Raw genomic sequence first — 22,582 nt, forward strand, 5'->3', positions numbered from 1 at the left:
TGCTCATGAAGTTTGGGTACTAGAATGCATTATTCAGCTCCACGCCCCCTCATCCTTCCAAAATTTAAAATCCTAGAAACAGACTATTTTCAATTATAGTGGCAGAACTTGGGAAAATTTGAGTTCTCTTTCTTGCACTGAGATTTAGGCAGCTGTCTGTCTTTTAAAAGATGTAGGAGAAAGCCTGAGCTGGTTCTAATATGTTTCTAAGAGTGGTAGTCACCGAGGGTCTAATTCTTCTTTGCCTTTTGAAATGCAGTGAAATCCATTGAAATAGCATTTTGTTTTGATTTTTTTTAGAGGCATTTACAATTAATGTTTAATACTTAGAGTAAGACTTGAATTACATCTGGGTATTCATTTTGAATTATCTGACAGTACTGTTTTTTATTTATTTATTTTGCATTAGAATATATGGTGATGAGAATGTTGCTTTTAATATGTAAGTTATTTAAGGCCATCATTGTGATTAAGAAACAGTTTAGTCTTGCAATTTAGCCTTTGACTTTAAAGATATTACAAGATCAGCTCTTTAACCCCTTTCTTGGGGCTAATCACGTTCTTAAGCATAATGGCTGTGGAAATCATAGGGAAAGCTGAGTATGGAATGTGGAAAAAGAACTCTGAAGCTGTGTGTGGTACAGCAGCCTGTGTGCTGGGGCCCCACACGCCTGGGTTCCCTTCTCTTTGCTGCTGTGGTGGTTTTATCATCTAGGGCAGATAACTTCAAATGTGGTTCCTCTGCCTTACCTACGTGCTGAGCAGTCTGCAGGGTTCCAAGTCAGTGTAAAGGAAGATCCTTTCCCGGTGAGTCTCTTCCAGCAGTCCTTCCACTCCATCAGCCCACGACCCTGAGCCGAGGTCTCCTCTCCCTTATGCTTGGTATCAAGCTGCTTCTGAGGCCTTATACTCCAGGACTGAACCCTCTCCTCTCCTTACCTTTGAGCATTTTCTCTTGTATCTGTTCCTGACCATGTTGGCAAGAGGCTATAGCGTGGGGGCAGGGCTCATCTGAGTCAGACTGGGGCTCCACCACAAACCCTTGGCATGGCAGATTGTCCCCTACTTTGTGGTCTGTTTTTATGTAAGTAAAGGGTGATTGGCATCAGTGTTAGGTCTCTCACGCCTTCAGAGCTAACTGGTGACAGGTTTTAAGAGCTATATTTCCACGTCTTTGGAGTCATTTTAGGAGCCTTTATTATTGAGGAAAGGCTATTCAAATCTATTTCCCCTCCTCCAACTGAGTCTTTCTGCCCATCAACTTTTCTTTCTAGTGTACATATCTTAAATGTACCATTTTTGAATGTGATAATTGGACACTTGGCCCTGTATAATTAGGATCAGACTCTGGGAAGCGATTTTAGGATATAGTTCCACATTTTGCATAATGTTAAAGAATGTGGCTTTGATAGCACAGTACTTTATAGAAAGCTTACTGGGAACATTTGGGACTTTGAAAGTGGATATGCATAACAGACTCCAGTGCCCCCATGTAGCCAGTTTTCAACACTGGGGTTTGTGTCCTCTCTTGTGAAGGATGCATACAGGTTTTTTTTGTTTGGTTTGGTTGGTTGTTTGTTTTGTTTGTTTGTTTTGGTTTTTTGGGGGGGTGTTTGTTTTGGTTTTTTAAGTTATTTTTATTTGGAGTTAAAAGTTTTGCTGAGCATTGGTGACAGGAGAAGTGGGAGAGGACTATGCAATTGTGGCAAGAAAGGCAAAAGGTTGTCTTGGGAGTTGTAGCAGATCAGGTGTGGAGAGTGGCTTTCCCCAAAGCTTGATGACATGGTGGTACCTGATGAAAAGAAAAAGGAGGCTGTGTATTAAGGAAAGTACGAGAGAGATGGAAGGAGAAAGTAAATGCAGCTGAAGCTGGAGGACTTGGCTTTTTCTGTAACTCAATGAAATGGAAGCTCAACTGCTCCAGGATTCCTCCTCTTCTCAGTCTCTTGTCCTATTTGGAGATTTGCAAGTAAAATGTCAAAACTGGAAATTGTTAGAAACTTCAGTCTCATCTTAACAAGTGGCCATTAAAAAGAAGCAGCTCCTTGTGACCACCTTGGTTTTGGTGTGTCTGTGTAGGATTGTGTGGTGGCCACTAATACCCCCCTTGAGAGGTATTTTCAGAAATTCATCCTCTTGGAACAGGATTAGTTATGCTTCATTAATGTAGAAGAGCAGGTGGTCTGGCATCTAAGGAGGGAGAAACTTACTGCTCCTCAATCCTTCAGAAATCTCCAGTCATACTGTCAAACTGAATCTGCATTATGTCCCACAACCATCTGGTAATTGCTCTACGAATTACTTGATTACCCAGAGTCTCTGTTACCAAACTGTATTCATGTTCCTTTGATCTTTGAAGGATTGTAGTTGTGCTGTGCATGGAAACTGTTGCAGTGAGGAGTCCTTTCTCATGGTGAGTCACACTTGAGGAGTCTGTACTTGAGACATGCATACTGTGTTGTCTCTGGAAGAAGCTGTGTCGAGATGAGTGAGTGTGAAAATTCTCTCTTACTACTCTTCTGAGAAATTTGTTTCAAGGAGGAGATTTAAAACTCACTGCTATGCTGCTTCTAACAAAGGGTAGTTGAAGATAGGAGTTGGGGTGAGGCAGAAATAAATTTCCATTGTATTTCCTTGTTAAATCAGCTGAATTTGACATGAGGAGCTCTGAAAAATGAAGCTGATATGATAAATGTATGAGTGCCAGTGTTAGCTCAGTAAATGTTCTTAATGTAAGAGGTAGCAAACAAAAGTGATATCTTTGATCCAAAACATAAATTAGAAGGACAGAATCTTCAAGACAAGAGGAAGTCCAGAAACAGCAGTAGTGTAGAATGACTTTACTCCACATTTTAAAACAGAAATAAACTTTCCTTTAAGGAAGGAGAATAGGGTAGGAGTGGTCATCTTCAGGTGTAGAAATGGAAAGAATTTCCAATGTAGTGACGTTTCTCTGTTTTGTGATTAGTCAAGTTTGACAAGGATTTGATGGGGATGGGAGGAGGGTAGAAGTATTCTGCATGGATTCCAGGTGATTTTCCCCAAGAAATCAAAATGACCAAGCAAAGATTGCTCTCTCCAGAATAGTGACTATTTGTTTGGCTACAGAAACTTAAAATTAAAAAAATTTGGAACCTGCTACTGCCCTGTGTGATTTTTTTTCCCCCCAGATAGGCAGCAGCCAGCATTTGCTTGCTAAAAGAAAGTACATCAGGCCTGTACATAACAGCTCCACTTGAGAAGTGTGTGATTCAGCTTCTAAAGTGTGTCATTCTTTAAAACAAATCTGAGTGGGAAACTGAGGATAGAAAGAGGAATCGTTCCTTGCCCGAGGTCAGCCAAGGTTCTGTGATGCAAGAGAGAATATTTGGCAGTAATTCTTTGTTACTCAGTTTCTGAGTGCTAGTGGGAACTCTTCCAAAACAAATCTTGTCCAGTGGTCTAAATGCCTTATTTTGTAGTTTACTATGCGTGTGGTTGCCTTTGAATTAGTTAATGAATTTTCTACTTTTGTCACAACAGACTTATTTGGAAGAAGACCTAAGAGTTCTAAAGTTTCAGCAGCAAGACACTGTTACTCCCTGATCTGTATGGCCTTGTTCACTTGGGTGAATGGTAAAGTAAAAGGAAGTTGTTGGAAGGTTCTTGCCTATTTTCCCACTCTAAGATAATGTTAGATGCATTTGAATTTAATTAAAAAGGTTGATAGGATTCCTGGCTTGGACCTCTTTGGAGAAGAGGGGTAGACTTTGCTGTAGACAGGATAGTTGACAGGAAGAGATCAAATAGAGGAGCTCACCAAATACAGCTGCCTCTGGGAGAAAGAGCTGGGCTGGGGCCAGTGCCGGAAAGCTTCATCCTGTTTCAGACGCATCTGCCCTTTTCTGCACTATCTTCAAAAGTCATAGAAGGGAAGGTGGATATCTTTCCTGTAGATGTTTTAGTGGAGACTATAGAATCTGTGTAGCTGTTTCCATGCTCTCAGAATTAATTCTTTTTTTTCTAAGTGCTGTAAAGAAAGAAATACTAGGTTCGCTAAAGATATAAAACTCATGACAATGATGAAAACTGCTCAAGCCTTTGGTCTTAAAGAGTAGTTGGAGATGATGGATAGCATTTCAACACAGAGGAAGAAAGTGGTTTTAAGAGAAGGTGGAAAGTAAAGGTAAAAGCTTTCAATTGTGTTCAATGTGCAGGCATAATCTAGGCCTATGCACTTCTCTCAATTCTCAGTTAATTTGATGTCAATATAAGGCTTGTACAACAACAGGAATTGATTTTTCTTCGTCTTGTTCCTCGAAATTCTTGCTATGATAATTATTTGTCCACTGTCTCTTCTCACATTCAGACATCATTTTAAGAAAATATAGTCTCCTTGAGGATCAGCACAGTTGCTATTATTTCTAAACCTGTTTTTTTTCCTAACCTTGTTGTAGCCTCTTGTGCCCTTTCTTCAAACAGTAACTCCCATTTCACGTTTCGTCTTTTTCCTCACTTTAAGCTGCACCAGCTAAAATAATTTGCAGTAGAACATTTTGTGCTGATGCTTAAATGTTATCACCCAACTTTACAAAGTCTATACTGCCATGAAATGAATGGTATTGATGATGGGGAGGCATGCTGCATGGAAACATTTCCAGACTCAAGGCTTTTTACCCTGTTCTAAAAGTGAAATCTGTATCAACTAATCTTGAAAATACAAATTATATAAATCTCACATTTGGGACAACTCGAAGCATATCTATGTGTAAACTTTCTTTTATGTGGTTTTACATTTTGCAGTGTGTAGGTATGTCATTAAGACCGGAAACATGTCACATGGTCCGGACCTAGCTCCTGGGTAAAGTGATTCTAGTCTGTTTAAATTTCACTGGATTTCGAGACCATCACCAGAACTGACATTACCAGTTGGACACATCCTGGTTCAATGTCCCAGCCATCAGGCTCTTGGCTTTTTTAGGGTCAAGACACTGTACACTGAAGTGTTCCTTTCTGTCTCCATCAGCCACTTCTAACAGTCTCTTTTGTATCAATGAAACTAAATATTTTTCTCTCTTTTTTTTAATTTATCAAATAATCTTGTTTCATATTATATCAAGTCAAGGGCTCAGATGTAATATGTGTACACTAAATGCATATGAACTACTTCTAACTCTTCCTGCTTTACTGAAATACCTTCAATGTACACAGAGTCAGAACAGCAAGCATGGGATTCCCTTAGGAATTTCAGCAGCTGTTTGACCATGCAACTGATGTTAGAGGGAAGGACAAGAAATGCCCTCCCACAGAGGGTGCAGATGACTTACGAGAAGGTAATAGATGATATACAGTGTTGGCCCCAACTCGTATGTTTGTTTTTACTTTTAATTTGTCATATAAAGTACTTAGTGCATTTTTTATATGAAGCATAACTTGCTAATGAGACCATACCTGCTATTTGGGGAGTTTGTGAGAAGATGTCAATATGATGACCACGTTCTGAAGTAGTGACTTCTGTAAAGTGCTAAATGCATTCATGTTGATCTTACAATACTGGAGGATCTGTCTTTTGTCAGTTGTACACGGGAGGCCTCTTTCAGCTCCCAGTGGCTTTGACAGAAGTGTGAGCAGGTGCCAGCTACATTGCAGACCTGTTCCATAGGTACTACATGTACATGTTCAATTAATGCATATTACAGAGCCCTATTTGGTGCTTCTGTAGTGCTATTAGACATCGCAATTTTATTTTACTTTTCTCTTTTTTCTTTTATTGTGTGCCCCCCTGAGACCTGTTTTATTTTGACTTGTGAACATGCTGGGAGGCTGTACCTCTCATGACAGTGCAGCTTTTGTCTGGAATATTGACTTTCCCACAAATTCATTAGTGGGCAGCATGGCCTCCACGGTTAGTTTTTCCACCTCTGCACTCCCAGCTCCTTCAGAGCCATGTATAGATTATTAGGTTATTTTCTTCTTTCTTGGAGCAATTGGTTTTGATGTAAAATAAAGGTGAGAATTATATTGCTGCTCAACTTACTTTTTTTCCTTCCTTTTCAGTGTCCTTCTATATGAAGTATGCTATGGGTGTAATTTCTTATAGCCTCCATCCCTTTGGACTATTCCCTGCTCTGAGGTCCTCAGCTTTTCTTTGTCATGGTGTGCCTGTTGAACACCTGGGTGTTACTTTCCATTAGGCAATGATCCCCTGTTGTGGGACTGTCACACTAAAAGACCTTTGCTCACTGCTAATAACCACAAGAGCCCTTGAGGAGGGAAGTCTTGCTTTCCTCCACAGTCACCCAACTAAATCTTTCCTTTTGTTACCAAAAAAAAATGTAGTGGAAAGGACTGAGAAAGCTGATATGAAGATAATGTGTGTAGCTCTGAGAGTTCAGTATTCTGTTGTAGCACATCTGCGTTTTCAGAGAGCTCTGCTTTCTGGCTGAGGTATAAAGTTCTAAAGTGTTAATTCATGCAGCTGGCTGGTAGAGGGAGAACACATTTGAAGAATCACAATACAAGTGATTTTCCCTTCCCAGACCTTAGAAATCACATTTTTTATTTAACCAAGTGAATCTCATTTCTATCCGTATTGAAGAGCCTTAGTTTAACTGTAGAAGGAGCTTCCAGATACAGATTGGTCATCTTGGATCATCCTTGTTGCCTTTCACTGAACCTTTTTCAGTTCTGCTCTACTGGAGGGTATTAAATGTAGGATAGTGATGGTCTCTGCTTTGGCCTCTACCCCTTTCCAGATAATCCTGAGCACCCTGTGTACTTCTGTGGGTAAAGTTTCTTCTCTGCTACTGAGCAAGAGCTTGTATCTCCACATGTCTGCTCTCACATTGAGATCTTTCTTCCGGTTGGTAGTAATCTGTTTGGGGTCCATCACTGCATATAAAAGGTTGGGGTTGGGTTTCCTGTTTGAGCTCCATTTCACTTACCATTTTGTTATCCAGTAATTCAGTTTCTAGTTCCTTATAGTTCCCCTCGCTGGTACTTTCATATTCTTTATGCTTAATTGATACACTGTGAACTCATCAGTGGAAACACATCATAAAGATGATAAGAAAATCTTCGGCTCTTCTATCTGGAGTATAATATAGTGTGGATTTTGGTCTCCAAGTCATTGCTTATAACAGATGAAATGTAGTTTGGTGCAATTCAATGAGAGGTTCTGCTGGCATGATAAATGAGTGACAAGACATTGTCTTCTCACCAGGACCTCTGGATGGAGTTTCCCATGAATATGTGAACATGTGCATTTTATATATGTTTGAATATACCTTATTTTCTTGTTTAAACTTTAAGACATGTATTTTACAGATATTTGAATACAGCTTATTTCTACATGTGACTTTTTTATATTTCAGAATTGTTTTGTACCTATGAAAAATGGTCAAAAACAGTCAGCAGCGCTATTCAAGTGCCAACTTCATTTCAGCGGAACACCTGGATTTCCTACATGTTCTTATTACCTGGAAGAGTAGGTTTTTATGAATAAAGGCAAATGTTTAGAAAAATTTCTGCTTACCAAATGGGTTCTTTTCTTCTTGCTGTAACTCAGGTGTAGTGTCTTTGCTGAGACCTCTTTTGCTGGATGTTGTCCCAAGTGTTCGACAGACTGCTGCCTTGGGTCTCGGGAGACTTGCTGATTATAATGTGGACTTGGCAGAGGCGGTTGTGAAGGCAGGCATTCTTCCACAGCTCGTGCGTTCATTGCCTGAGGAGAATGTAAGGCATGATTGTTTTCTTAAGTAATATTTTTTTTTTTTACTATTGCACAGGGAAGGGGAAATCTTTCTGTATCAGCATCTGTTGTTATTCTAATATGACATTAAATGTACTGAAGTCAGAGCAGCATGTGTGTTTGAACCTCTGCGAGATCACTGTGTGCCTAAGTTTGACTTCAAATAAGCTTGACTTTAAAATATCGTATTACTGTTTAATGCACTATAGGAAATACATTCATTGCACTGAAATGTTTTTAAAATGTTGAGTGATGCTTTGTAAAAGCTCTCTCTTTAAAAATGAGACAATTTGAAAGCTGGGGTGGTAATTGACTAGGATTTGTCAATAATACCAGACAATTGTAAAATACATATAAAAAACCTGAACTTCTGTAATGAAATATTTGATATCTCCAAACACAGGCTTTTGGAAATCTGTAGCATGAGAAATATCAAACCACTGGCATAGAAAAATATACTAAAAGACTTTCATTTTCATATTTGTCAAAACCAAACAAAGTATAGTCACAATTGCAATGCAAATACATCTGGTGGTCTCTTTTACTCCCTTTTACACATTTTTCTTCAAGCTCCATGTCTCCTCCAGCTTTGATTTTCCAGTGATGCTAACCTAGATTAACAGAAATACTTTCTAGTAAGGTTCCTAAAAACTGGAGAGAGACAGCTGAGAGTTAAGTGCACTGATATCATGGCCATGCTAAGGTTGCACTTTTGATTTAGAAGAAGTAGGTTTTCAATGGAAATACAATTTGGAAAGCTATATATTTTAATTTTCAGTCTTTTGAGGAAAACATAGATGTAAGTACTCATTGCATATTTTTTGTGCATATAGAATCATTAATCATGGGGGAAAAAAAAACTAAAGAAAAACTTTGATGGCAAGATACTGGTATGGAAAGAAACTTAAGGTTTTAATTAGACAAGTTTATAAGCATTTTGATTATTTTATTTCTATTTTTAAGGGAAGAAGCAGAACACAACTACCCTCTGTGTTGGTTTGGAAACTATCCCCCTGCTACAACTCAAACCTCTCACTAAATTAGCTGGAGTACCCTGATTTATCTCTTCCATGTTACTGCCCATGCTGTCACTACACTCAGATAGCTGTAATTCAGAATTACTTGGGGCAGCAGCAAGACTAGTTTGAGGTCATGGAAAGCATAATATGCCTTGGTGACTGAGAGCAAGTGAAACTCATTATCCAGTTCATGCAGAGTTTAGCAATGCATACAGTTTGCTACTTCCCATAGGCAAAAGAAAACATTTCCATTCCACTCAATCTTAATGTATCAACATCTATATTTAAGGATGAGGTTCTTGGAGCACACAATGAATACTATTTCTACTGATTTATGGTGAACAGTTACAGGGTCACATCCCAGATCAATGTTTTATCAATTAAACAGAGCAAAATCTGGTTTTACAGTGTGTTTTGACTGTTGCCTGTGAATATGATTTGTTTGTAAATAATGTGTTTTGAATAATAAAAACAAAGAAGTGTTTTTCTTTGCCAGGAGCATAATTACTTAACAGAAATAACATACCCATATTTGCACAGACATAGACTGATATAAAACAACTGTAGCTCCATTGAGTTCATCAAAACTTGGGGGAGCTTAAATTATCTGGGAATTTCACCATTTTTCTGTTCTGTTTCCCTTAACTTCTGTTCCCCCTAAATGAGGTCTAATGCTTTGCTTGTAAATTATATTTAATGTACCTACTTGTAGGCCTTAACTTAGAAGACTGGATTTTTGGCATTAAGGAATTATATCATTACTGGTAAACTAAGGAAGGTAAGGCCATGTGTTTGAGCACTGGAAGATGACTGTGCTTGTTAATCATTAACAGGCTCTCTGATGTGGTTTTAGCCAATGCCAGCCATCAGACTACTCAACAATGCCTGGACATGGTTTAAAGATAACACAAGGCAGGGACAGTTTCCAGTAGCATAGACGAGGCCATTGTGCTTTGAGGAAAGAGGAGTTCAGGTGGATGAATGTGATATGCTGTGTCACCTTCCTTCAGGGCCAGGGAGTGGCCTGGGTCCATTTTGCTTCCTGTGGGGCCATTGCAGGTACTTCTTTGTTGCCATACCTTAATGCTTTAGATCAGACTTTTGAAGGTGTTTGGGCACCTTACAGGATGCAAAAAAACACTGACGTGGTTCTTTGTTTTTCTGGACTTGATCCAAAAGGGATGTGGGCTTTGCATTGTTTAAATTTTGGGTATACTGACAGTAGGAATCTAGCACTATAAAGTGCCCAGGCTCCCTGTGCAGAGCAGGGGAGAATCGATCGTCTTGGGATGAGATCAAAGCCAGGTGGCATGTGGAGGAAGAGTCCTCTAGAGCTTGTCCATAGGGATGATCTGTCAATGGCCAGGCTGGAGACATGGACATAGCAGTAGGTTACTTGTGTCCCTATGAATTTTGCCGTTCACGAGGGAGGAGAGCTGTCTCACAACACGGTTTTCTCTGGCTGGAGTACTTTAACCAGGCTCTAGATTTTGAAACTATAAGGCAGTGGAAGAAACTTAATGTTCAGCTTCCACACCCCAATGAGAGTTATAAAACTGCAAGAGGAGACTGAAATGTGACTTTTGGGGAAAGACTTTACCTGTGCTTTTAGAAGAAACTACAACTACTGCTGCAGTTTACATGGGAACCCCATGATTGTGCAGTGTCATATATTAAATATGCATGCTCAAAACATGTATTTGGTCCAGCACTGAGGAGGATGGACAGAACTGAGACGAGCTTAGACTTGCTTGCACTTATGACAGAGATGCCAAAGTGCTTAGTCCTGTACAAAATGAGCTGTTTCTGCACACATGCAGGAGTAAAATTGCAGGCTGCTTGGTCAAAACGTAGGGTCATTCAGTACTGGGTGTTGGAGGGATGGATTTTCAGGATCTTAGCTGTGGGCTTTAGGCAGTATTTAGGCATTTCAGGATTCAGATCCTAAACCCTTTTATTGGATCTAATGCTTTTAGTTTCCTGTTTGTAAATGTAAACATTGTTTTCTCATAGAGATGTTGTGAGGGTATCTGCATTAGATACCTTGCTAGTATCACAGGATGGGTAGAATTATTTTAGGAGCTTGCCCTGCATAACCTGTGTACTCTGGTTAAATATGTTAAGAGCTATTGTTTTTGCAGCTCTTGTCGTTCACTACTCACTTGAACAAACAGACTTATCTGGACTATTATCTTTTCCCCATATCCTCTTAGCTCTCTCATTTTTTCTGTTTGTTTATGCACTTACTGTAGATTTTAGATCGTGAGCTGTCTCAAAGAACTGTAGGTTTGTTGTTTGTGTGATGTCTAGTGGTCCTGATTTGGATTGGTATGAGATATTGCTGCTACTAAAAAAGTCTAATTTAGGCATGCCTGTACTGTATTATGCTTTGAACTACTTAATGTTAGTGAAAGTTTGTTTGTTTTGTTTTTTTCTGATTTGTCTAGCGTTACTACAAGAAAACAGCTGCATTTGTGCTAAGAGCAATTGCTAAACATTCTCCACAGCTAGCTCAGGCAGTAGTTCAGAGTGGAGCACTGGAAACGCTGGTGATTTGCTTGGAAGACTTTGACCCTGGAGTCAAAGAAGGTGCATGTTGGGCATTTGATTATATTGCCCGACACAATCCAGGTAACAAGTTTCACATGTTATCTTTCAGCTTAATGTTATATGATAATTACAATAAATTGCATGATTTTGATAAATAGAATAAGATGCTTTTTCTTCTGTTATAAAATTCTAAATTTGGGATGAAACCCTAATGTAACTGTACCATTCCTACAGTGCTGTACCTTTTGTGGGAAACTGGCATACCTGACACCAGGAGTGCCTGGTTGTGAGAAGTGCTCTAAGAGGAGATGTGTTTGGCCTGTGGCCAAGAAAGGACACTGCTTTATTCATCTTCATGAAGAAATTTCTGAATCTTTATGTATTGTGTGAGTGTTACTGCAGAACAAAGGTTCTTTTGCTTGGCATTAGTTCTTACTTTATATACATAGTGGAATGGACAAGCCTAGGGAGAAGCAAGTTTTATTCAGCTTACAGCAGTGTTTGCAGGATAAATAGGCCAAATTCATTGCAGTGACTATATTATCATTAGCCAGTAGACCACACTCCTCTCTGAGAGTCAGGAATAGATCCTAGGAATCCAATATTGAGCAGTTCACTGCTGTCTCACAGGCAGTTGTATAACGCACTGGCGGTGTCATGTTCCTATTTAAAAGCTGATCCACGTGGTTGATAGTTCTTTTACCAGCTATTTATATAGTTCAAGTAAAAGTTTAGAGCTATGAATCAAAGAACTGAGGGAAGAAACTGCTGTCTGGAAGGGGTGGGAGAAATGGCTAGGGTTCATATTGTTTAAAATTAAACTAATTCTAGGATCATAACATTAACTCATGGTTTTATACTTGGCTCTAAAATGTACATAGATTGTGAAAGTGATTTTATTTCTTTAATCAATACAGACTGTTGGACTGCAGAAGGCATGAGGGATTCCCCCTTCCCACTTAGAGGGTTAAAGTGCTGAGACAGTCTCCAAAGTTGTTAGCACCTTTCTAACAGACTGCATTTTCTGGGCAACAGATTAATTCTTGGGGCACCTCTCTGGTAAAGATCTTTTTGTCTTTTGGTCACCAGGATTGAATCCCACCCTTGGTGGAAAATAATTGTTCCTTCCATCTGAAATATACTTATTTAGTTATCAAAAGTGTTCATTTGTGTAAATGTGTGTAGTGTGTCTGTGTCTGTGTTACTCTTAACATAAACATTTCTGCAGTTTTGTTATGTCAGTAAATCAATATTGACTCACTTCAATTACCCTTCATGCTATTCACTGCATGAATGCTGATGGATCTTTAGGGTGATCCAGTTCACTCTGTGACAGCATTGTTTGCAAAGATGGAGGTGATGTGGGGGTATTGAAGACAACAAATTCTTCGTACAAATTTTTATTCCATGGTTATGAATAATTTATTCACTGATGGTGAATGGGTGCATACCTTATGTCAATTTACAACAGCAATAAGAACAGCATTTTCAGAAATTAGGTTGAAAATGTGCTACCAAGCTGCAAGCATGAGGGCATAGACAGATCACTAGATGCAATCAGTGAAAAAAACCCCAAGAAACCAACAAACGAAGCCCCAAAAAACCCCACCAAAAGATCCCTGGAAAAATTGTTCTTCCTCTGCCCAGCTACAGCTAATTTAGAGGATTTGCCTTGCTTTATAACACAGTCACAGGAAGTCTCTAATATGATTATTGAAAGTAGAGGCGTTATACTGAGAAAAGATCACTCTCTGTATGGTATGTTTCTTACACTCCTACAAGCATGCCTTTGCAACAGGATATTGTTGGAGATGGGATACAGAGATAAGTGAACTTGTTCTTATCAACATCTGGTGTTTACTGTTCAAGAAACTCTGGATTAGACTCAAATGCTTGTGTTGACAAAATTTGGCAGTTATAATTTTTTGTCATTAACTTTCTGTGGACACATAATGCAGCTTAAAATAAAGCTGGGTGTGAAATGGTTTTCCCCACCCATAAAAGGTTTTTCAGTTTCAAAAATTGTTTCAGTTCCAAACTGGGATAATATTGAGACTTTTTTTCTCTCTCTTGAAAAAATTGGGGGATAGGGAGATTTATTTGGCCCAGCAAGAAAAGTTCAATAATTACAACATATCTCTGGGATGTATGTGAAAGACAGATTAAAGTTCTGATCTGTGTTAGATAGGATGTGAACCTCTGTCTTCCTAAGTGCAATCAAAGGCTCCCAGCATTCAGCGATAACTGTTTGCAGTGGTGAGGGTCTCTCTGCTTTTAATCAGAAATTCCATCCATGATCTGGTAAATCTGCTGTCTAAGAACTGCAATGTATGTTCCATGAAAAGACTTCCATTTTGAGAAATCAAGGATTTTCTTCTTTTTTTATTTTTCCTGATGGAAACATTCTCTGCCTAGCAAGTTCTGTACTGACTTCATCCAACAATCTCTTCGTTTCTGTGAACAGATGTCTCCCGAAGGCTTGTGAGATTTTAGGTCAAAACAAATATCTCATGAGATTTCAAGACACAAGAAATCCTGCCAGGTCAGATTCCAAAATTTAGGAACTGCTCTTGCAGTTCTCCTCATTCTTGAAGAGAAGAAGTTCATCTCTGAGATGAATTTCAGATGCTGATCTTAACTGCAAAGTGTACAGATCAGTGTGCTGTAATTTTGCCATTCATTATTTCTAATATTTGTGTTTAAAAAGAAGTGTAAAGTGTTTGAAATACCATCAAGTCCAGGAAAAATATTTTGTAGACTTTACTTATACCATATTCAGTTACTTTTAAAATGCAAAATTCTTTTGTTTGAAGTATGCAAATAATTTGACTTTCCATTTTCTTTGCCTACATTATAGGTGTAATTTATTAATTGTCTCACACCTGTTTCAGTATATTGTAAATTGGTAGGAAACCAAAAAAACCCCCACTATTTATACTCAATCATATTGCTGAGAGCAGAGTTTTGCTCATTTTCTCTCATACAGTGGTACACTTTGGATCATAGTATAGCTCAGCTTGGAAGGGACCTTGGGAGGTCTCCAGTCTAGCTTCCTGCTCTAAGCAGTGTCTGCTACAAGATTAGACCAGGTTGCTCAGCTCATCAGTGATTTGAGCCTAACCTCCATCCTTCTCCTGATGAAAGGTTTTCCCACTGGTTCCAGTGGAATCTTTAGCACTGTGGTTGTAGTGGCCTCCATAAACCTGTGATTTGGAAGTGCAGCCTTTGGGCTACTTGTGGGGATTAGAGTCTTCCTATGTGGCCATTACATGGTCACACAGTCCTCAGAAAAATACAGTGTTGGTGGTTGATTTGGTTAAAACACGTTGTTTCCTGTGGATACACCTGCTACCACAGCGGGGTCTGTTTGAGAACCCTGGTCTGAACTGAAACTTGCACTTGCTCCCAACCAAAGGTTTTGCTGCTGCTCCACTATATGAATGTGATATTGTTCAGAGCCAATTTTCCTTCTCTAGGACTACCTGCACATTCACTTTCTCACTCTCATCTTTTTTCCCTAATATTTTTTGCTTTTTCCATACTATTATTGCCAACATATTAGCATTAGTTAAAGTTGTTTTTTTTTTTTTAACATCTTAAAACAGTTTAGAATAATCCTGTAAGACTTTCCACTGATTTCAGCGGGTATGTAGTTAGGATCTTCACTCCTCTTTGTTAGCTTTCCACTCGTCCTGATCACATAAACTCGTGACGAGGCCTCAACTTACTTTGAATTAATTTCGTAGTCCCTGATGAGTACTTTTGTATTGACACAAATCAGTGCAACCCTAGTACAACTTCTAGTTGAACTGGTGACATCTTAAACTCTAAAGACTGTCTCATCAGTCTTTCTTCTACATCCATTTCAATCTTGTATAGAGTGTCTCCATTTGCTAAAATGTTCTTTATTTTGATCTGGGCAAAAGCAATTAATTTATGGTTGGTTTTGAGCCTTAATTCTCTTGTTTCTCAGCACTTTCACTCATGGAGGGAGTTGAACTTTATCATCATGTACTTGGACAGGTTCCTTGAGCTGTACTTCAAAATGAAGTTCCAAGCCTAGGATTTTCAAAACCTTCTGTGGAATTAAATGAGGTTCATACATTAGTTTTTCTCTGCTGCCTTTCTCCTCTTCAGCTATCAGTCTTGTCTCTGCCCTTATAATGCAGACTTGGCATAGTATTTGGAAAAGTATTTTTGTAATTTGATCCAAATTATAAAAATTTAATTTTTTTTGGCTGAATATTTGTTTTTAAAAATTTCTTGTTGACAACTTTGTTCTCTCCTCTAACTCCTCGGTCTTCATTTTTTTCGCCCACCTCTGTCTGTGTTTGTAATTGGATGGAAAAGTTCAATGAATCCTTTGGTGTATAGTCTGCATTAAAGATGTTCTACCAAGTAGCAAGGTTAATTTTGCCTTTTCTTGAGGAAAAAAAAGAAGAATTACAATTTATAATAGAATCATTAATACTTAGATATGTAATTTTGGGCTGAGTTTGCAGGGAAATGTCACGGGAAGTTCTATATTTTCTTTTTTTCTTTAGCTTTTCTGTTTTTCTGAGAGTCCATTTACAACCTGTCTGTCTTTTGACACATGGTCCAGCCCTCCATGTGGTAAGTTATTAGCCATGAACCTTATAAACACCACTGGAAGAACAACCATTTAATTACCCATGACCAACAATAACCATCAGCATTTAAATGATATCAGACTTCTAACAGCAACAGCTGATCTAAATTGAATCAGATTTAGTTAGCTCTTTTCAAATAACTTTTATGGCTACTTTTACATGCCTGGATGTAGCTGTGACCTTAAAGTATTGCTTTTTCTCTCCCTGCTTGAACTTCATGATTTTAGCTCATAAGGCATCAAAGAAACCCATTCTTCTAATTAGTACCATGTCCCTCTTGACTTCATATTCTTGATATTAGCATCTCCTAGCAGACTGTAGGCAACTGAGTTGGTTGGTGTAAAGTTGCTTCTGAGGCACAGTCAGATGGATTAATCTGGACTGTTGGTCAGTAGATCACAATGTATTCCACTTGGTCAGTGTACCAAAACACATCAAAACACAATCTGAAGAAATTGAGTATGGCTTTTTTCCATGAAAAGCTGACAGTGGCTAGTTTTTAGATTTGTTTTTACATACATTTCAGGTACATTTCACTTCAAATTTGTAAAACTGAAGATACAACATTTGAGTTTTGTTGAAATCTTAAGGTTTGTATGTATTTTGAGGATGCATGTGCTAAATTTTTAGTCAAATAGTTATTTGAAAAGTGAACCTTTTAGGGTTAATTTTGTATTAGTCTAAAAATTACTGCATTATTTAATATAATGTTGTGATGTAATATTTATATTTTCTTTAAAATATTGTATCATAAAATAACATACATAGTGTAAATATTTGACTTATCACATGTGTTGCAATGTGTGGCTGTAACTCACTAATTGAAAACAAATCCGGTCTGGAATGTTATTTGGATATTAATGTAATGATGACATGACTTACAGATTTCATGAAAAACTATATTAGTCTATGTATATTTAATGAAGTATGCTGTATTTTTCTTAGTATGAAAATCTCTTTATGGATGGACTATAAATCAAAAGCTAAGTTAGAGTCTTGAAATACAACAGCCATATGTTGCCATGGTACTGTAAGTCAAGATAAATGTTAAAGATAATAATGGATATGCGTAATAAGGTGTAGCGAAACTGAATGAAGAACCTAATAGATTATTGAATCCCCTATGATTTTTACCACTTTTTCAACACTATTTTAAAATAGCACAGCTTGGTTATAATATAAATTTTGCTTCTGATATTCAGTAATTCTCATTTTAGGACTGTGATTAATGCTGCATACACAGAGAGAGCTAATGAATTTCTAATAGTGTAATTTTTGTCCATGTCAGCTAATCATATGCTCAGATTTTTTTTTTCTTTTTTTTTTTTTTTTTTAATATAAGGTGCAGTTAGTTAAGGATATTGTGCTAATCTCAGACACACAATATCTCACTGATGATATTTCTTATTTATCTAATTGTGTCTGATAACATTTTCATGCCATTAAAGTATAAATTCTGTCTCATCCCATGTATGGTAGCAAAGACTAGTTTGATCAGCAAGTTCCATTTTCCCAATCTTTTATGAAAGATAAATCTTTTATGTATGTTTTTTGTATCTTTGTTTTTGGCATTTGATCTATGCTAATATCTGCTTATCATTTAAAGAGGGTAAAATGCTCTCTAATTAGGTGGTCGGTAAAATTTTGGTACTTTGGCTTTCTGTGTTGTTGTTAGCCATGCATAAAATGCTTTCCTATTGATCAGTGTAGAATAGCCAGGGTTTAAACAGCTGACATCTGCTTACTTTAAAAAAAGAAAAAGAAAACAGAATAACAAACCATTTCAGCCTAATCTACCTCAAATGTGTGCATGTAAATGGGGGTCCATCTATTGACCTGCATTCTTTTCAGTTGTGGATTGGTCCACACGGTTTATGAAACCAGGAGGGCTGATTTGAAATGCAGATGTCGAGACAGTGAACTACACCCTCCCCTTTTTCCTTTGCTGTATCTGTCAGGGTGAAAAATGGCTTGCACAAGGGTCAGTCACCCATACTCACTTAATTACTTTCCTTGGACCTACAGAACTGTCACAAGCTGTGGTGGAGGCAGGCGCTGTTCCTCTTTTAGTGCTCTGTATCCAGGAGCCAGAAATTGCTTTGAAAAGGATTGCTGCTTCAACTCTCAGTGATATTTCAAAGCATTCTCCAGAGTTAGCACAGACAGTAGTGGATGCAGGAGCTATCGCTCACTTAGCTCAGATGATCCCGAACCCTGATGCTAAACTGAAGGTACATTTAATTTTTTTTAAAATCTCCATTATACCAGTCATTACTCAATACTGAATCAAAGACACTGATGTGCATATTTATTTAGAAGCTCTTGGTTTGGGTGTTAACAAAATGTAAGTACGTAGATGGTGACAAAGAGTTCTGGTCACATTCACAAATTTAGCTACTGGATAAAAACTGCAGCTCTGTAAGGAACAGCTAAACTAGTCTTTAAAGTGAATAGTGTGGGTTTTTTTAGAAATACATAGTATATAAAGAATGCAACAGATACTTTCAATAGATAAAATTTGCACATTTCAGTTAAAAAAAGGTTTTGCATACTTAAGATTATACGATAAAGCAGTTAATAGTAAATGTATTATATTTTAGAATGTACCATCTAATGTGAATAGTTGTTGTCAAAGGTTTAATCACTAGAGTTTAATGGTTAAAAAAATTGTTTCTCAGTATAAATTTTCTGTCTAACAGAAACAGAAGGCAACATAAAAATGCCACTTCAAACAAATAGATAAAAAAATCCTTAATATAAGATTTGACAGATTCAACTTATGCAAATAAAGATATTTTCTGTAGATTTTACTAAATTTTAAATTAAAGTTTTAAATGGCATATATATATATTTGCTTTTTTGATACATAGCAAGCTTGAATGGAATAAAACAAAAGAGAAACTTTTATTCAGGAACCAGCGAATGTTCTGTGCCATTATATTCGTGCATGAATTGACTCAGTGAATTGTAAAATAGCTGTAATTGTTTTCCCTATCCTGCTTTGTTTTCCTTGATGCAATAGATTTTTGTGTGCAGGGGGAGTGTGTGTTGTCGGATGTTTGTATACTATTGATTTTATAACAATTTTTATTTACTAGCGTCAGGTGCTGTCAGCTCTAAGCCAAATAGCAAAGCATTCAGTGGATCTTGCAGAGTTGGTGGTTGAAGCAGAAATTTTCCCAGTTGTGCTCACATGCCTGAAGGACTCAGATGAATATGTCAAGAAAAATGGTGCAACTTTAATTAGAGAGATAGCAAAGCATTCGCCTGAGGTAAAACCTTGAAAATGCAAATACAAGGTCATATCATTAGATTTTACACTTTAAATAAAATACAGGATTATTCTGTCATTTGCTTTTCGAAAGGGAGGGCAAATAGCTGTTTGGCATGTTCATTGGAAAATATGGAAATGCTTGCTGATATTATGAGATGTGTATTGAATATGAATTGGGTTAGGAAACTGGGAATCATAAAATGTATACCTACCTACTTCATTCTATGAGGTATCTGCACAGAGTGGGAGTTCTAGGCTGACAGTATTGTCAGTCCTAGATATTAAAAATATCATGAGAAAAGCCTCACAGAAGTCATGATACCAGCTAATAAATTGCATGATCATCCTGTAACAATAATAGATGGTGTGTGTCTTTTTAAAAATAGTCTGGGGTGCTGGGATCACATTTTAATTATTTTTTCAATGACAGTGAAGGTCAAAAATTCTCTCATTTATTATTAAACTGATGGTAGTTTCTGTTATTAGCTTGAGTTTGTAATTTGAGTCTCAGCATTTGCACTGTTTTTGCCAATAGCTGATACAGGAAGGTCGGGATGTTTGGCAAAGTCAATACAAAATAAATAGAAAAACCAAATAATTATAACTATGTTAATCTGTCAGACCACAGAGATAATTAAAAGGCTCTAAATATGACTTTGGAATGAAATACAAGCAATGTATTTGTAGAACACGCTAATGCTGAACACAGCCATTTCAAAATCATACTAGCTTAACAACTGAGAAGTGTTTAAACATGAATATTGTGCTGTTTCTTCAGCCTGCCACTCTTTAAGCTGGTGATTAAAGGTTACACTCCTGGCACATCTGCTTTCTCTCTGCACCTCATGGGCAATGCAACTTTACTTCCTCAAAAAGTGAAGAAATTATCATTATCAAAGGGGGACACTGGAGTCAGAAGCCAGAGACCAAACTCACAAGACTGCGGGTAGAGTCAGAAGAGCTGCTAGCACTGAATCCTCCATGCAAGGGGAATTGGCCATGCTAGCAGATCTCCAAAGGAGCTGTAGGAAGTGACTCCCAGTGGGAAGTCACAATCTGTGTTTGACTTCAGAGTGACAGTGACCACTGTCCATCTCTGAGCAACTCTATTCAAGCAACACATGTTGCAGCAGAGGCACACTGGCAAATGATATTTCTGGAGGACTTGGCTGTGTCATTTGAGACTCGTGGCTTTTGGATCCCAGCTCTCAATCTGCATATGCAGTAAAATTCATGTGAAGGTCATCACTGGGGGGACTTAACAGCAAGGGCTGACGGACAGAGCAGTGGGGAGTGTGCTCTGTGCATCCAAGTGAACATGGCTGTGTCCAGACATAAGACTTGGTTGCCACTGGCTGCAGTTCACAATCATGTGAACAGTTTTTCCTAAGTAATAGCTGCAAATTTCATCTGACTGTTTCATGAATGAAACAATCCCCTTTTAAAGGCTCTGAGGAAAAGGTGAATTTCATGTTTATAGAAATCAGCTGGATTGGAAACTTACGTGCCTCAGTTTTGTTCATTTAATTTTGACTTTTAAGAACATATTTCTTTTGCTTTGGAATCTGTCGGGAAAATGGGATATACTTAACAATATGGAAGAAAATAATCATAATATGAAATAATTTCTATGCATTGTTGATATCATACATACTCTACTGCTGTCCCTCAAGTGATGTGGGAAGTGATACCGTTTGGAAAAAAACCAAGGTGCATAGCTTGATTATCATTTATAAGTAAGGCTGTATAATTTGGCATTCTGGGGCAGACTCCAATGCCCATCAAGTGTGTTCCCTGGACACTTCCCTCAGAGTACTCTAACATGGCAGAATGGTGCAGCCCAAGTCAGTTTTGCACATCCAGAACAGTTGTCCTTGGCTTCATGCCTCAGTGGGAGGATTCACAAAGGATTTTCTCACCTGCAGAGAATGCAGGTGAGAGGAAGAGTGGGCCTTTCCGTCTGTTGCTGCACAGAACATATGATGTTAGCTGGGGAATGAGTTGGCACTAATATGGAACTGGGTCAGTAGGTGCATCTTCATGATCATTCATGTATTAGGCTGTCATCTGCACATCTCTTCTGTGTATGATAATGGAGTTGAGAATATGTCATTCATGCTGTACAGCATAACGAATTCAGAATCCTGATTTCCTTGCAGTAAAGTCAATCAAAAACACTGTAGCAAATCAGCTTCATTCCTGAAAACTTCATGCTGCACTTAGTTGCCAACAGTCTGTATGATACATCGCTCTTATTCCAGCTTTATTTTGTAAATTAGGAGCAATACATTAAAAGACTTTTCTAATGTAGTGCTTTATGCCTGTTGATATTTCACAGTATCTAATCTCTTTTGTTTATCTTTTCAGCTTTCACAGCTTATAGTAAATTCAGGCGGAGTTGCTGCTGTGATTGATTGTATTGGCAGGTGCAGAGGGACTGTCAGACTGCCTGGCATCATGATGCTTGGTTATGTAGCAGCTCATTCGGAGAACCTGTCAATGGCAGTGATTGTCTCCAAGGTTAGCTATCACTTTGTTGTCTTTGTATAATTCTTCAGCAGTATTCTGAGGTAGAGATACAAATGAACATTGGCAGAGGATATATTTTGTGACAGGATCATATACTTGCTCTCGACGAATGCACTTTCTCCTAGTATTGCCACTTGCTATGACCGAAATTTTGTGGTAACCTGATCAAAGTGTGTCCTTATGATGTTGACCCTTTTATAAAATATCCTGGATTAGTTTGTATTACAATGCGTGATTTTTCTGTGTTGCAATTGCGTGGGTACAGAAAATAAGTCAGTGAATTTCTGTAGTCTGCTTCCTCTTAAAATGAATATTTGTGGCTACATCAAAACCTTTTTTGAAACAAGTATGTTTAATGGCATGTTCTTCATTGCACTAGCATGACTCTGCTAGTACCACTAGAGTATCTTGCAACAGAAATCTTCAAACTTGAAAAGACTTCAGTTTCTAGTGTTTGATTCAGTTGTGCAAGTAACATTTCACATGAGTTAAGCTATAAATTTTCAAGTTTAAATAAAATCTGCTGGGCCATGATATACAAGGGAGAGCATTTGCAATATTTGCAATAGGTGAAATTAGTGCCTGATATATTAGTCTGATGTAAATCATACTAACTAATGACAGAAGGAAGAAGATATTTTCACTAACATTTTTGGCCCATTTTCACACTACGTCAGTAATTTAAAATATACTATATGAGTGGAAACAACAAAACAAAAATGGAGGAACAGAAATGTCTTCTAGTAGGAATGCAAATTAAAAATTGAAAATTGCTACAACATAACATATAGTACGCAGGGAAGGTAGGAGTGATCAAAAATGCTCTTCTGTATTTTAAAACTAAAGAAAT

General features: G+C 37.8%; 1 protein-coding gene across 2 annotated transcripts in view; it reads left to right on the forward strand.

The window, feature by feature from the left end:
* Positions 1-22,582, forward strand: part of SPAG6 (sperm associated antigen 6) — a 34,205-nt gene that overhangs the window by 3,443 nt on the left and 8,180 nt on the right. Inside the window, exons 2-7 of one of the 2 annotated variants that reach the window (XM_064635352.1) lie at positions 7,353-7,465; positions 7,547-7,713; positions 11,196-11,379; positions 17,955-18,160; positions 19,028-19,201; positions 21,571-21,723. In XM_064635352.1, coding sequence (XP_064491422.1) covers positions 7,375-7,465; positions 7,547-7,713; positions 11,196-11,379; positions 17,955-18,160; positions 19,028-19,201; positions 21,571-21,723 — 975 coding nt within the window. In that variant the 5' untranslated portion in view covers positions 7,353-7,374. The remainder of the gene's footprint in view (positions 1-7,352; positions 7,466-7,546; positions 7,714-11,195; positions 11,380-17,954; positions 18,161-19,027; positions 19,202-21,570; positions 21,724-22,582) is intronic. The other variant, XM_064635347.1, reaches the window with a different exon arrangement.

The sequence above is a fragment of the Pseudopipra pipra genome, chromosome 1 (genome assembly GCF_036250125.1).
Source record: "Pseudopipra pipra isolate bDixPip1 chromosome 1, bDixPip1.hap1, whole genome shotgun sequence".
In the NCBI taxonomy this organism is placed as follows: Eukaryota; Metazoa; Chordata; class Aves; order Passeriformes; family Pipridae; genus Pseudopipra; species Pseudopipra pipra.